The sequence below is a fragment of the Gopherus evgoodei genome, chromosome 14 (assembly GCF_007399415.2).
Source record: "Gopherus evgoodei ecotype Sinaloan lineage chromosome 14, rGopEvg1_v1.p, whole genome shotgun sequence".
NCBI lineage: Eukaryota > Metazoa > Chordata > Testudines > Testudinidae > Gopherus > Gopherus evgoodei.
Window position 1 is genome coordinate 4,108,483 of NC_044335.1, and position 16,737 is coordinate 4,125,219.

Consider the following 16,737-nt stretch of genomic DNA (forward strand, 5'->3'; position numbering starts at 1 on the left):
TGAGGTTTGTTGCTTCCTATCCAAAATAGTTGGTTAGGTTTGCATGGTTTTGTCATAAATGTTTCCTGCCTCCTGGAGTTAAGAGCATCAGCCACAGAGAAAACCCTTTATGTAATTAATAACAAGTCTTGGGCTAAGCTTCTTTTCATTCACAAAATAAGGTGATGTCAAGGTTATAATTCACATTTCTGCAAAGCCTTGTTCTGTTTGCTTGCAGATTCCTGCCCTCTCCACCACTCAAAAGAAGAGAAGAAAGAAGACTCTCCTCCTATCATTCAAATTCTATTTCTTAATTTATTAAAAGGCCCTAACACCTTTAAAAATGCTATGTAAAGACATTAACAATAACATGCCTTCACGCATTCTTAGAGTTTTATTAGCACCAACATATGGAATTCCAGGCTGGCCTAGAAAAAACAGTGGTAAAGAAAGCATCAGGGGATGCTAATCTCAAATCTAAAGCTTTGCCACTACCCCTCTACTCCAATATAACGCCACCCGATTGAACACAAATTCAGATATAATGCGGTAAAGCAGCGCTTGGGGGGCTGGGGGGAGGGGGAGAGCTGCATACTCAGGCGGATCAAATCAAGTTCGATATAACGTGGTTTCACCTATAACACGGTAAGATTTTTTGGCTCCCAAGGAAAGCGTTATTGAGATAGAGGTGTATTAAATCTTTCCAAAGGGTTAAGGCAGCAAACAAAGGACACTTCTTTCCTACCAAGCCCCAGTCTAGGTTTCCAGTGACATTCCCTTCACTTTGCTAACAAACTAGTCTATGCTCATGTGAGGGAAAGCACCCTTGGCTTTCTCCTACCACCACAGCACTAGGGAAATAACTTCCTAAGGTATAACCCAAAACAGTGTATTGCCAAAATTTTGGAAGGATTGGCAGTATTTGTTTGCAGGTGTGTGGGGGGGGCATGAGGAGAAGAGGAAGAGGATTCTGTTCATTCTTGGAGCCAGTTTTGTGCTTTAGCTGTAACAATCAGACACAGACAAGGAGATGCATTAAGCCAGCAGCACTCTTTCAAAAATATTTATTAGCTTATTAAAGTGACCTGTTGTTGCTGCTGCTGCTGCCGCCAGATCAAGTTGATAGAAAACCCACACTGCAGGAATCCAGCCCCTTTAACACTGTTTCTAGCTGAAATGTCACTTTCTCTCTCTCTCTCTCACACACACACACACACACTTCTTTTACAAAAATAAGGACAGTAGCGAACCTCTCGGCGAGCTGAATAATCAAGAGTATTTCATATTTGAATATTCTATTTGCATATTCAAACCTTGCAGCCCACAAAATATCCTTTTGAACACTCTGGGACGGGACAAGAACACGCAGCCACACTAGATAAGGCTCATTGGCTAGATGCTTCTGATAAGAGGTTAGCAGAGACATGGAGATGATTAGATTCCACAGTTAACACCTGCTAAGATGGAAGTAGTTCAGATGTCTCTCAGTGCTATTATTTAATTGGTTTCTCTACATACTCAACAGTACAACTGTGCCCCGGACATCATCTTCACAACCAGAAGGGCCACAAGAGTTTCCTTTTTTTAAAAAACCCCAAAGAACAGATTTTTGAGAAAACAGAAGGAGACCCTGAATCCTCAGAAGATACAGATTTTCCACACCTGTCCCTGGATGGAACCAAACCTTTAATAACTGTCCCCCATCCCGCTCTCAATGATCAGACCTGGGAGACCAGCTTCTCACTCAGAATGAGGAGACTGTACATTTGGTAATATTGAGACACCGCATTTAACTACCCAAACCCAACATTACGTGCAGAAACCAGCAACAAGGGTCACTTGGATCAGCCCTGTGACTGCCACGCATCAGAGAACCTTCCCTGGTCCAAGGCTGCTTTACCTCAACTGTCATGCACATTTTTCATGCCGAGTTATGCACTCTGTACCGGCCCACCCACCAGCTTCCCAAACTGCCCTCTGCTGTGAAGGGGAAGCAGCAGACTCCCTAGTATTGCTGGCCTACATGCGGTATTGAATCATGCCAGAACTCAGGAGTGCCCCTTGGCCACTTACCCCTTAGCTTCGGGTAAAATGCCTCATCATCTACTGTTTCCTTAACCTTTCGCTACTTTCTGCTCATTCCCTGTTCTCAGGCCCTGCCCACAAATGCTTCTCTTGACGCTCTGTTCCAGCTGAGATGTCTGGAGACGATGCAGAGCTAGTGAACTAGACATGAAGATGAGATGTGTTCCAGGAAAACATGGGAGGAAAGTTTTATATGTAAACCGGTTAATGGGTCAGTGCGATTCATTTCCCCCCCCTCTTTTTTGGAGGTCTCTTTTTCCCTTTCTTTGGCTCAAACCTCATTATTACTCCTTTTAGCCAATCTACCTCAGAGTCTCAATTCCCTGTGCCCTCTTTATACTGTTCCCTCTTCCCTCAGCGCAGGCAAAGAAAAGGCAGTTCAAGCCAGAGTACGTCACAAAAAAATGTCCCTTCAGGCATGTCCCCTTTTCATTTCTGCTCTGGCTCTTCTGCCACTGTTGTCACCTCAATGGTGGTGGTGTGTTCGTCTGACGCCGTGGCATCCTCAACGGCGCTCGATGGCACCGTCACAATTGTGCTCCCGCTGGGAGCCATTTGTGTTACGTTCTGTATGGTGGTGCCTAGTCCCGGGAGAGTGAGCAGCTGAAAAGGGCTCACCACTTTCACCACAGTGCTACCATCTTGTATGGCTGCCGTGCTGAGGACTGTCAGGTTGGAAGCGTCGGGATGGATCTCAACGGTGTTGGGGAAACTAGAGCCTGAGGAAGCCAGTACAGTATATCCTCCCAATAACGGAGAGGCTGGGGAGCAGGCTGAGGGAGCTTGTGATGTACTTTTCCCAAGCACTGAGGCTGGAAGGGCAGACACCACTTTGCTGAGAGGGAGGTTGGCAAGCTGAGAGACCGGCACTCCTGGGGCCAAGGCAATTTGTGCTGACTGGGTCAGGACTTGAGAGGTGATAGCAGCTGGCCCAGACGTGGCCCTGGTAAGTCTGGGGCGTTTTAAAGGTGCTGGGATGGAGACTGGAGTCAGAGTCATCAGCACGTTGTTGAGATGCTGCGATTTGTGCTTCAGCTCCTTTGCTCGCTTGCGGTGCTCGTCACATTGCTGCTCCAATGCTAAAAACAAGAGACCGTCATGAATGTTAGTATGGGTACTGTCCAACTTCACCTAGCATAAGCTTCCCAGTGGCCATCTTCCTAGTTAACAGCATAGTAACAACTGAAGTACCATAATCAAGGCAATGTAGCTAATTCTGTAGCATCATTCCAAGCTAACTTGATCTAGCATGCATTGGCTTACCAAAATCTACTTTCCTACAAAGAAAAACTCCAGGACAGTATCAGCGATGCTAACAGAAGAACACTGAAATTCCAGTTGGGCATACCTGCTAAATCCCGTGTGTATTGTTCTCTTGAGAGATCCATCTGGCACTTGTGGCTAGCTAGAACTTTCTTTACCAGGTCCAGCATGCCGAAATTCTGGACTATGTTGTTGAGTAAGACAGCATCTTAAAACAGAAAAATAAATACTGATCGTTGAGGAAAGAATCATTCCCCACAGAAAGAATACACCTTTTTTTTTGGTAAAACACAGATATGCCAAAGCAGCAGTTCTCAAACTGTGGGTCGGGACCCCAAAGTGGGTTGCAACCTAATTTTCATGGGGTCACCAAGGCTGACGTCAGACTTGCTGGGGCCTAGGGCCAGGGCCGAAGCCTGAGCCCAACCACCTGCTGGATGGCGGGGCTCAGGTTACAGGTCCCTGACCTGGGGCTGACACTCTTGGACTTTGGACCTCCCACCCAGGGCGGTGGGGCTCGGGCAGGCTCAGTCTTCAATCCCCCTCTTGGGGTTGTGTAGTAATTTTTGCTATCAGAAGAGGGTTGAGTTCCAATGACATTTGAGAACCGCTGCACTAAACTGACATAGCCAAACGTTTTAGGATAATGCAAGAGGTCAGAGCTTAAGAATTCATTAGTATTTATGCGTAAAATACTGAGACAGGAAGGGTGGGGAGAAGCATGAAGGGGTGATTAAGAGACAATAGTCCTTTCTTCCCAAACAGAGATTGATAAGAGAGTTCCTGGGACACATAGTTAGTTGCTATCTGGACAGCAAGCACTGCTGACAGGCTGACCAAAGCATGGTCAGAGGAGATAATTGCTTTCACAGGATACAAACTAGAAGCCTTTTTCTCCCCTCTTTACCAGTGCTGAAAATGCCTTCTCTAGCTCAGTTTATGGGAAGCATAAATCTAGATGAGTTTAGCAAACAATTACTTTTATTTTCATTCTGTTTTCTCAGTGCTTGTATTAAACCTTGTGCTTAAGATGACTGTTGTCTGAGTAATTTCACACAGACATCCCCAAAGAAAAGAAAATCCGATAATTGAAGGGCAAAGAGTTTCTCAAAGTGACACTGCCTCTCAGTCTCAGACATTCCAAAATATGAAGCAGTCATATTGAATTATTTTTTCTATATTCAGTGACATGTGTGAGTGGGAAGGACAGTCAGTTTCCTTCAACCTCCAACTACATCACATGATGCGTCACCTAACGATGCAGCGCAATGAACTGCAGAAACAGACTCAAATTAGCAGGGCATGTGCACAGATGGCAAAGCCAGTGGGAATCTGTTTGCCAGCTGCTGGAAACAAATTTTTACCACAGACTGCATTGCAGATTCTAAGGAAACTATCCTGCACCACTGACGCACCGTCCATATCGGCCAGTTATTTCCAAACCCTACCCTGCATGGGATGCCAGCAAAATAGCATAATTCATTCTGCTATAGTTAAGACTAGCCTTTTTTTGGAGTTCAACTCTAAGTGCTCAAAAATCTACATGGCTACTTGGATTGCCTTGAAATATGGTCTGCCTCATGGGGCACAGGGTTTCGTTAGTGATCCAAATTTGAGGTCATCTGACCAAGCAGGTTTCAAGATACATCTCCCAAAACAACAGTTGAGAGATTCTGGCAACTTTTTTTGGCTCACAGACAAAGCTCAACAAGCGCTCAGACCATTGCATGAGGGTCCCCCAACAGAGTGCATGGCACCCACCAGCCCTTGTGCGCAATCAAATCACACTGCTATTTCAAAAAGCTTTTGCTTCTTATCACAAGCTCCATGTGCTTATTCTTGCTCCTAAGGTATTACACTGAGCATGTGCGGCGTGAGAGGCTAACTATCTGGAAAACTACTTCCACGTCACAGGACCTGGGAGTTCTGAGGGAATGTAACCTGCACTGAATCTGATCTCCATCCCCGGCATTGTGAGTTCAAATCCAATCCAAGGAAGAAATCTGAAGTGAAAAAAGCAGACATGTTGCCCAATCTGCCTCTATCAAAGGGTTTTTTTTATTTTGGGGAATTGTAATCTGAATATAGCAGAATATTCAGAAGGTACTGCAAATATTTTCTGAAAATAAAATAAAATACACGTGAATGCAGTGGGAGAGGAGGCTAATTAGGGGTGCAAGAGTAGGTAGGAACAGGAGAAGAGGGGTTTGGTGTGGAGCCAGGGATGGAATAAATGGGAATGGGTGGCAAGGGAGGGAAGAGTGATTGAGGGGCTCAGATAAGGGGTGAGAGGAGGTATTGGGGAAGGGAGAAGGAAGTGGGTTGGAGAATGTGAGGAGTAGCAGAGAAGATGAGGGTTAGCCCTCAGTTCTCCCATTCAGTATGTGTGCTGGGATCTGCGGGAGTCTTACACCTCTGCAGGGATCTGAGCCCCTTTCCCTGCCCCTGTGTGTTCTGGGATCTAGGGGACCTTGCTTCTCTTGGGGACTCTGAGCACCTCTCCATACCCCTCCATGTGAGCTGGGATCTGGGCTGGGAGGACTGAAGGTAACCATGTAAACATCTGAAGTCCATAGGATGAATAGCTAAAATACATAACATGCCTGGGGAGGGAGCCCAGTTTGAAGGACGGGCGAACTGGATGGACATGGCTAGGGAAGCCTGGCTGAAGCAGAGTCAGAAATCTCAGCTGGAGGTGTGTAGTGGGAGTGGGTCCAGCTCAGTGTATAACCAAGGGAGCATATGGCCCTCTAGTAAGTTGCTGCCCGTGATGTGTACACAGCAGCACAATGCAGGAGATGGCAAGGAGCCGCTTCTTACATGTTAATGGCTTCTACATTGCCAACTAATGGCTTAATGGGATGGTGCACTGGAAGTGTTGGTGGGGAGGAGGGGACTATGTTTTGCAGGGAATAGTGAGGCAAGGATTAGAGAAAGAGAGAGACACCAGTCTCCTCTCACATACTTAAAGTTATTGTAACCCCTACGCAACCTTAACTCTGCCCCCCCGGAGCTGGCATAAGCCACCGGGCATTATCTGCATGCACTCCAGCTGCAGTCACTGCGTCAGGTGTAGTTGTATTGAATAGTGGAGGAAGAGTTGGAGCAGCTTGGAAGAGCTGTGATTGTGATGTGAGGAGATCTGGGTCTGAGTTCCCCGGTGCCGATTATCAAAGGAAAGACGTGCACGTGTCACTTTCAGTGCAGAATCGTCTCAGGTGTCAGCAGCAAGGGGGGATCTGAGAGCAGTCTACGGATCTAATGATGGGAGAGGGGAAATACAGGTTTAGGTGGCATACTGCACGCAGATGTTAAGGGTTGTAAAAGGGTCTGAAGTGGCTGTCAGATCAGATAAAATGTGGTACTCTGTAGGGAGAAGAGTCTCAGTATTTCAGCGCAGGTAGTGCTTGTCCACTACAGTAACAAGGCAGAGTGTGAGTGTGTTATGGGTGCTGTGGGGCAGTGCTCAAGGAGGGCAGAGTTAAGGCTGTGTGGGCCTTTACCTGAACTGTATTTCCTGGTTTTCAGAAGACTGAGTTTTGTTGAACTCGACGTTCTGGGAGGGCATGAGCTATCATCTGGCAACCTTAACTCTGTGTTCACAAAGGTTTTTTGCCATTTAATAATAATAATCAAGACACAGATGTTCCTTATTAGCTCCTGCAATTAGGCACTTACCACTGAGCTGTAAGGGAGGATCCTGGACCCGCTGCTGTAAGCCTTTCATGGTCTCCACAAGCTCCTGGTGAAACTCTTCGATCACTTCTTCCAGCAGCCCTGCATCCTTCAGACCTCGCCAGAATGCAAACGTGTCATCTAGGGGAGCAGCAAGCACAAGAGAACCTCAGACTACCAGGAAAAGGCTGTGGGGGGGCTGAATGACTGATACATCACCATGCCTTACTGTGAGGTAAAAGGGGTGTGCACATCCAGCAATCCCATCGAAAGGCAGGAGCTCACTCTAGACTTTGCTCTGGTGGGGTTTGAAGCAGGAGACATTCTATCTATAGGCAGGTGGGGATGGGGCAAAACCCCGTACGAACAGGCACCCCGAGGCAATGGGGGAAAAGCCAAGTCAATTGTGTAGCTTTAAAGGAAGAACATACTTTCCCTTTACAGTCCCCCCCATTCTCCATATCACACAGGACTGATCCTGCCCAAAGGGCAGAGAAGCTGCAGAAGAACCATGTGAGTCACTTTGAACCCTGAGCCAGGACTGAGGCAGAGCTCCTTCTAGGAGTTTGGCTCACTTCTCTTCCACAACTCAGCACAGGCAACTGGATGCTGCACCACAAATTCCTATCCCATTTGGGTGTCATGTGTTATCCTCCATGATCCTTCGTAATTCTGCTGAGTCAGAGACCCATGGGAGAAATCTCAGAACTCACATCCAGGTTTCTTTGAGGGCAGTGGCCAGAATTTGACCCATGCGTGGGTATTCTGACACTTGGAAGCAATTTCATGCCAAGACGACGTTGTGGCCACACTGCAAACACAAGGGACTTAGTTCTACACTACTATAATCTAAAGCTATGGCAAATAAATACCATGAAGATCAGGCAGCTGAGTATGGGAACACCTACAGGCAGAAACACTTTTCCTACTCACCCTATCTTTTCTTTCTCCTCAACCTTCTCCCCCTACATCCCTTTCAAATGTAGGTAGCCCACATGGAGTATGACAGGAGATATTGATAGCATTGTGTCTTGTGGTTTTCCTGAACTGTACCTCCAATGCTAGTAGTCCAATCACTGGCTTCCTCACAAGTTTCTATGGTGATTGTAGCAGGAGATCCATTTACTGCAACCAAGATTGAAAAGGAAAAGAAAAACACAAGTCATGGCTTGACAAGTCTTACCACATAGCATCAGGTTGTCCCTGCATTATATACCCACTCACTATGTTACATCCAAGAAAACAGGCAAGTCCATGCAGTACTCAATACTGTATGAACTTATCTCCTCCAGCTGAAAGCCAGACAAACAGAGACTCTGAAGTGGGATTAAAAGTCACATGAGACCATTGTGTGAGCTTTGCTTACCTTTCCATACAGCCAGGCAATACCCTGGGCACTATTTACACAACTCTTGCAAATTCTCTTTGCCTTGGGGAGAGTAATTTCTTTATAATAATAATAATAATAATAATAGAAAAATTGATGTAACTGAGGGCTGGCAAGTAGAATTTGTATCTGGTCTGGTAAGTGTTCAGGGCAATTACCTGGCTTGTTGCCAATCTACAGGACATGGAAGAGACAAAATTTTCAAGAGACTGCCTCTGACCTGTGGTTTGACAGGCCTGAAGACTGAACTGACCTCATCATTCCTACAGATAATACACACTGGGATACTGTTCTACCCTTGCTGCCTCTAGCATATATGACTGTGATCATACTCCCGCCCAGACACACGTGACCTCTGCTCTCCATAGCCCTTTCCAATCTCTCTGATACTGTTACTATGGAGATGAAGGAGTCACATGTCAGTTGAGTTGCCAGGAGGATGTCAAGCTGCATGCAGGAGCTGTAAAGCTCAAAATCTGGGCCAGAGATGCAGTGATCATTCTGGGAACACTAGAATGCTCTCCTGAAAGACATAAGCAGTTTGTAACACACTGTAGTTTTCAAATAATTCTTTCCCTGAGGAGTTTATTCCTTCCACTCTGCAAATTTGGTTTTTCCCACTTGTGCCAAATACAGCCTGACACCAACAGTGTGGAACTGCCCTGGTTTGCATGTTAACATCTTGGATTATATTAACAGGACTTCTCACAGCGACAAGGGTTAGAGCCCCACTGTGGGGTAGAACTACCACTGAAATAAACAATGGGTTACACATGTACAGCAACCATAAATACTAGCCCAAAGCATGGAATTCAATTGTTAAATGCTCTGGGCAGAGCCAGCACAAGAGTACAAAAACAATTTTTGCTTTTCTCCCGCAAAATCTATGGCTATCAGATTTTTTTTTTCTGGTAAATTCTCAGTGGTGAAAGGATTTGCAAATATAAGTATTTAGAAATAGGAGCACATTTCCACAGACCATTCCCTGCTTAAGGCAAATCAAATTTATAACTTAAACTCTATAGCAATGTTCTTTTAAATTCATTGTTGTAACCTATTTGTGTGAGATCTGATAGAAATTTAGAGAATTCTATGGCTGCATTTAATCTTTCATCAGACAAAAGCAATAAATAATTCAGAAACAGAGCCTTAAATGAAAATATCTAAATTATTTAGAAGGAAGTCAGTTGCCATCGTTGAAAGAAAGTGCAATAAAAGGGGCCTCAAATCAAGCATGCTGCGACACAGAAATCATGCTCATCTCTGCAGCCTACTGCCACAAACACTGAGGACAGCTAGCAGCTGATCAGATGCTGGCACTGAGGGATGACCACATCACGGGGGGACTACTGCGTTCTTGCGGATTATCTAGAGGCCACAACTTTGGCTATGCAGCTCCTAGTAAGCCAGGATGCAGTATGGGTAACTCTTTAGAATGTATATCATTGTTACAGAGTACCCAAGTGATTTCCTTCCAGGCTGCTACTGCTCTGCCATGCAGCATTACAATGGCTGCTTCTGCATGGTTCCAACATGGGAGACCCAGCAACAGGGGGAGGGGGAGAAGTGAAGGAGGAAAAAGATAACAAAGACAACATTAACTGCATTCATAAGGAAGCAGTAATAAAGCTTTGACTCTTAAGAGCCCCACTAGCGAAGGCTGTGGAAAGCACTCAACATACCATCTGCAGAGGCAGGGGTAAGAGGAATATACTCTGTTGACGTCTGGCTGGTCAGAGATACTCTGGCTCCGGTCAGGTCAATTTTAGTGCTTCGGCAGGTGTTTGAACAGACCTTAGTATGTTGGTAGAAATCCAGCTCTCCAGAGTCCATAATCTTCCTGCAGCACAAGGAATGAGCATGAGCACACACTTGTACCAGTATGTCACAGATACAGTGAGACAGATCACTGAAACACAGCTCCCCTTCTGAAGTTTTTAACTGCATTTCAAACACGTGAACCTCTCAAAACCCTGCACGAATTAACTCTGCACTTCAGCTTCTGCCCTTCTTTTCTCTTAAATTTTAAGACGATTCCAATTGGCCTGGTGGAGAGGAAGCAGGACATGAGATTGCCCTGCAGGATAATCAACTGCTGAAGTGCCCTCAGGACTCCTGCTCAAGAGGCCAATAAAGATCAGAGGGATTGGCAGAGGTAAAGGGCCAAGAGGTGTTTCTCTTTTCTCCCTATTATACAATTCTGTTGGGAACATTAACCAAATTAGTGGCCTATAAATGAAAGTGTGAGTGGGAAAGTCCACTCATTGACAGGAAGAGAGGGGAAGAATTGTTTACCAACAAGACAAGCATTTAATCCCCTTCTATACAGCCTTTACACGTGAGTTTAACAACTATACCACTCACTAGAGTTGAATAGCATGCTAATACATTGCGAATAGGGCAAAACCGTGTCAGCATATTCACATTCACAGATACATGCCAGCGCTTTGAATACAGGAAGCATGGTGGGTAATGTCCCTGAGTCGATAAGCAGGAGGTTAGAAGCGCTGATGGAGAAGTTAATCTGAGATTTACTGGGAATCAGGTTCAAGCACACAGAGTTCTCTGCCTACTGGCTGAACGCCCCGCAGAGGGGTCAGTTAGATGATAATATGCTCAGCTGAGGAAGGGAGAGAAAGTGGAAACAGAGCCATAATGGGCTTCTTTTGACAAACTCCAGGCTTAGTTATCAAACAGGAAGAGGGGTGGGAGAAGGACAAAGGAAGATCTTAATCTGGTCCTATTGGACATCTAATGCCAACACATGCTCCCATCATCACAGAACCTCTATAAAGTATGGCACAATGACAGCCTCAAATTAACAGTGAAATAGCAAAAAGTGGGTTTCCTCTTCATCACCCATTCATCTACCCCGTGTCCTGGAGACTCTCCCTCAGTGTAAAGAAGGGCTGGAAGTAGCTCCTTTTGGAATCTAACAAGGAGATCTCTCAACTCAGCAAAAGGACATTGCCAGAGTGGCACAGATGGTATCCTCACCCCTAGGTACTTCTAGTACTCTGAGCCTCTGCTGGCTGGAGACAACATCTTGAATTACTAGGCTCTGTTTGCCACTAGGTTACTGGGCTGGCCCTCACACATCCTTTGTAAACAGGTTTTGTTCCTCAGAAGACCAGCCTTACCAAAACACTGATGTATTGGGTTACAATGAGTAAAAGCCGATTAGCAATAATACGAGACCAGTTTGTGTAACTGCAGGAGCTCAGTGGGTGGGGCAGCCTTGCTATGAACAGAGCATGGAGCCATTGACAATTCCGGGGTAGGGAATGAGTTCTTTTTGCTTCTGACTATGGATGAAGAAACAAGTGGATTTGGTCAGATAGGAGTATCAAGCTGGTGCTCTGGGAGACCATAACGAAACGAATTTCTGCAGTCAAGGTCAGAGAAGAGGAAGGCACAAATAAGCATTTTGACAAAAAAAGTGGTTTAAGACAGACATAACATAACAGTATGGATAGATTAATCTCATGCAACAGCAGGTGCGGATTCAGTAGGTGGCATTCTTCTCTCAATCAGTAATGAACCAGTGCTCTGGAATGGTGTTCAGGAGTGCTCCACTGCACAAGTTCTGTCTTTTAGAAGAGATGTAAACAGCACAGTCTGACAACTTGTGGCCATTAAAGATCTCACGACACTATTTGTAAGAGGAGATGGGGTTTTAAAAATCAGACTTAAAGGTCAGAAGGGACCATTATGATCATCTAGTCTGACCTCCTGCACAATGCAGGCCACAGAATCTCACCCACCCACTCCTGTATCACACCTGTGACTGAGCCACTGAAGTCCTCAAATCATGGTTTAAAGACTTCAAGGTGCAGTGAACCTTCTAGCAAGTGACCCGTGCCCCACGCTGCAGAGGAAGGCGAAACCCCCCCAGGGCTTCTGCCAATCTGCCCTGGAGGAAAATTCCTTCCCAACCCCAAATATGGCAATCAGCTAAACCCTGAGCATGTGGGCAAGACTCACCAGCCAGAGAGAATTCTCTGTAGTAACTCGGATCCTACCCCATCTAACATCCCATCACAACCCACTGGGCATATTTACTGCTAGTAGTCAAAGACGAATTAATTGCCAAAATTAGGCTATCCCATCATAGCATCCCCTCCATAAACTTATCAAGCTTAGTCTTGAAGCCAGATATGTCTTTTGCCCCCACTGCTCCCCTTGGAAAGCTGTTCCAGAACTTCATGCCTCTGATGGGTAGAAACCTTTGTCTAATTTCAAGTCTAAACTTCCTGATAGCCAGTTTATATTCATTTGTTCTTGTGTCCACATTGGTACTGAGATGAAGGTAAGGAAGGATAAGGAAATTAACAATTGTCTTTCCAAATTTCCTCCGCATTTCCAACTGGATAGTGTATTCTCTTTACTTCCTGTTCTAAATCTGCTGAGCGCTATTGCTGTGTGGCTGTTACACTACTGCCATGTACCACCTAGAGGCAGCTGCATATCATATTGTTGCCCTGGGACTATGACAGACAGTGACAGTCCCTCATTTCTTAACCACCTCTGCCTACCTGCAACAAGGAAAACACTTACATAAAACTGATCATGAGATGGATAGACAGTTATTGGGACAAATTTTCAGTGTATTCAGTGGCACACATATCCACTCAGTCGCTTAACAGCTGTATCAGAGCATACGGAACATCCTCCTGGATTCTCGCAGAAAGAAGAAACCATGGCCATCCAGGCACATATACAGGCAAGCAAAAAGACTAACCTGAGCATGATCCCATTCATTCGGATTGCTCGCTTCCAGTCCTTCAGGGTTGACTTGCCAGCCAAGTGGACAAACTCTTTGGGACTAATTAGGTGATCATCATACTGCAAAGGGGAGAAATGCAACATGGTGTGAGGCAGCAGGAAAAATGTGGACTTATTCCACATGAGAGGACAGGCATATGTTATACCTGGGTGCATAGACTGTATTTAGCACTGTGCCCAGTGACAGAGCAGAACGACCCTGATGGCCAAGTTTTAATATTATTGTTAAAACCAAAGCTGGGCTCAAACCAAAACTCCTGATCTGAACAACCCAAAAGTTTGATAGAACTCTCTGGGCTAGGCCCATCTCTAGTGAAAATCACCCATTAAGATATTGTGATTACACTGAAATATATCCTAACAGGAGCCAAGAGTCTGAACTTTGGCAGAAATTGGTTTCAAATTCTTCTCCTAACCCTGTACACACCACAAAGCATCAGACAGGAAGGCCATACAAGATCCATCCTAATGCGGTTTATGCAAAATATAATTTGCATTATAGTGTGCTGCTCCACACCATGTGCAACTAACACACTATTTTATTTAGCTCTCATCTGCTCCCACTAACTAACAAGCAAACTAGTGACAAAAAAACAGATTGCTCCCACCCACCATTAGTATCCAGTCTTCCTAACAGCATGATGCCCAATGGTCAACCCCACAAGGCACCTCAACAATGACTTGGCTAGAAGAGATGCTAAGACTCAGGTTCTTTGGCTGCTCAATTTTTGGCCTCTGCAGAGTTAGTCAACAAGCACAATTAGTGCCAGTGACAGCAGCCGCTTTTATGATGGGGACATCTGTTCCACTGGGAACCAGATTGAGACAACCAGCATATTTCATATTGAATAGTCATGTGACATCTTTCCCTCATTACTGACCCGGTAGATTTGAACTGGTGACCTAGGACCCCTTCTGAGCTAGACAGTTCTCCTTTAATAAAACTTCTATGGGGAATTCCAGTAGGGATTTACCACCTCCAAGGCTCTTTTCATTCCCTCCTATGTTAAAAGTAAATCTAGTATTTCCAGCTGCTGCATGACAGGAACCATTTATCTACAACAGGAACCAGAGTCAAGTGCAAAGAGGAAGCTGATCTCTGGTGGTAGCAGGCACAACTGATCTGCTCCAGTCTCTACTGTTTGCTTTGGAGAGAGAGACACATGGAAAGATCCATCTCTCCAAAGCAGGGGGAGTAGCCATCTCATCAAAAGCTCTCTGGCAGCACAGCCTGAAAGTAGACAATTCTTAAGGGGCAGATTATTGTTTACCATTGATGCCTTACTGTGTTTTCATTTCCAAAACATATGTTTCATGATAAGTGCCCCCCCCCCCCACTCCTAAAGAGTTTTTTTCACCCCCAACCATCTGGGGTGGAAAGAGTGGAAACAGGTCAATACCATCTTTACCAAGATTTGCATCACCGTATTAATTTCTCTTAAACTGAATTGATAAAGGGAATGTCTAGCTTTTAGAAAACTGCGCAAAGGGAGAGCCAGATTGAAGTTGAAACTCTAGCCAGAGCTGCTCAGTTTTCCCATGAAGCACTAAGTCACAATAATGGACTGTGTGAAGACAATGGTACTTCAAATATTTTCCTCTCCTTTCCCCTTTAAAGCAGGAGCTCAACTTAGTTATAACAGAGCCCTGCATCCTGACACAGTCAAAACCACATATGGATGGAGTTTAGCAAACAGGTAGAGTGATCTACCATAGCAATAGCACTGGAATGCTAGAGTTCATTAGCATCTGTGGTCCTTATTCTCCTTTCTGGACCAGGAAGGTAAGCTAAGAGCACACCTCTTATCTCTATACATGCAGTCCTTCCTTAGGGACCTTCAAAGAACTCTGTACCCTCACCTGGACACATTTCACATTAATGCCTGGGCACACGAACTTCCTCCATATCAGGTTGGCTTTACTATCTCCACAGGTGATGGGATAAACAATCTCAGCCTCCAAGCTGTCCTCCTCTTCAGCCATCTTCACTTCTCACAGGGAATGAGAGGCAGGGATTGAGGCAGGTCAAAAGGAAAATGAGTTATAACTATTGATTACCGTCAAGAGTTAAAGACATTTTGGGACAGAGTTTTAAAGCTTGGGAGCAAAATGAGAAGGCAGTCAGGAAAATCAGGCTCTTCAGACAATTTTTTAGCCAGCCTTCAATACCAAGCAGCCAGATGACCACAGGTAAAATGAACACATGCCTATTTTTGGTGGTCCACAACAGTCAATATGAAAGTTTAGTGGCTGTGACTGAACATTTGACCCTTTATGTGAATGTAGAAACACATGATATAGTCACACACATTATTATGGTGCAACTGTCTATTTTCAAGGTGGTGGGTCTTCCACTGTTCCCAAAGGAGGGCTTATAAGCAGGTAATCATGTCTTTTGCAAAATTAAACACTTGCAAACCCACTTCAACTCAGTTGGTGAATATCTCCTAACTGCCTACACTGGAGTGAAGCCACTGAAGTGAGAGCCACAGGAACATTCCAAGATACAAAAGCATCATTGTCCAAGCCCAAGCATCAATACTTTATTACAGGGATCTGAGAGCTTTGGGGAGTCACCATTTTTATTACTAGAGTAAATTCATTAAACTTAATACAAATAACGAAGAGACCAGCAAGCCCAAGGGAGACTTTCCAAACTAAACTGGTTTATGCCACTTCAGCCCAATTGGCAGAGACATTCTTACAATTTTTGAGTCATAAATTCATCTTCTGCTTGCTTCTGAACCCTGTAATGCTCTTGTAAACAGACAATTTGATGATCCCATGGCTGAACTATGGGCAAAACACACAGGTAGCAGATTTAATGGGGAATAAATTCAAGCAATCCCACTCTTAACCAGGAGAGGGCAGCAGTGTGCTATAAAACCGTAACTGCCCAAAGCACCAGAGAGTCCCGTGGCACCTGATAGAGACTAACACATGTATTGGAGCATGAGCTTTCCCACTTCGTCAGAGGCATATCTGCCCACTCTCCCTTTTGGGCCTTCTCACCTTCCTTTTTGTCACATGCACTTAAGAGGCAGGATTATGGCTCTACTGTTCTGTTTCCTTGAGCAAATAACAGCTACAGTGATGCCTGCAGGAAATGTGTGAAACCATGATCTGATCCTGAAGGTTTCAGTCTGCCTGCCTCTCACTGGCAGTGTGGTGTGCTCCCAGGCAGCTGAGCTAGGCAGACCTGCAGCACCCAAACTCTCAAGCAGCAGGACTGCTGATGCTGCAAACCTGCCATGAGGAAGGTTGCGGTAAAGGCTAAGGCGGTACACTGAACCTACCTAAGACAGCTTCTTTCAGATGCGTGGAAGCTGTGAAGGCAGCAGCGGCTGCAGCAGCTGCATTTTCTGTCTCCAGGGTGTCTTCATTTAGGTCGCCACTGGTAAAAGAGTTGGAGATGAAAAATTAAGGAATTTAGATGAATCATTCTCATTTCTGATCTCTGGAGCGAGCACTGTTTCAAAGGTCATTTGTAATACACTTTGGTGTGAGCCAAAAGATGTCCCCATAATCCCTAGAAATGCAGATCTCTTTCCTTAAGAAAGTAT

The 16,737-nt window shown here is 45.1% G+C and overlaps 1 protein-coding gene across 2 annotated transcripts in view; it reads right to left on the reverse strand.

Annotated features, from left to right (window-relative positions):
• Window positions 1-1,010: 1,010 nt before the first annotated feature.
• The window catches only part of GMEB2 (glucocorticoid modulatory element binding protein 2), a 37,475-nt gene continuing 21,748 nt past the window's right edge, over window positions 1,011-16,737 (reverse strand). Inside the window, exons 3-10 of one of the 2 annotated variants that reach the window (XM_030533238.1) lie at window positions 16,471-16,568; window positions 15,035-15,162; window positions 13,131-13,234; window positions 10,072-10,229; window positions 8,056-8,127; window positions 7,006-7,143; window positions 3,413-3,535; window positions 1,011-3,143 (exon numbers count right to left, since the gene is read on the reverse strand). In XM_030533238.1, coding sequence (XP_030389098.1) covers window positions 2,494-3,143; window positions 3,413-3,535; window positions 7,006-7,143; window positions 8,056-8,127; window positions 10,072-10,229; window positions 13,131-13,234; window positions 15,035-15,162; window positions 16,471-16,568 — 1,471 coding nt within the window. In that variant the 3' untranslated portion in view covers window positions 1,011-2,493. Of the gene's footprint in view, window positions 3,144-3,412; window positions 3,536-7,005; window positions 7,144-8,055; window positions 8,128-10,071; window positions 10,230-13,130; window positions 13,235-15,034; window positions 15,163-16,470; window positions 16,569-16,737 lie in introns of those variants that run through there. The other variant, XM_030533239.1, reaches the window with a different exon arrangement.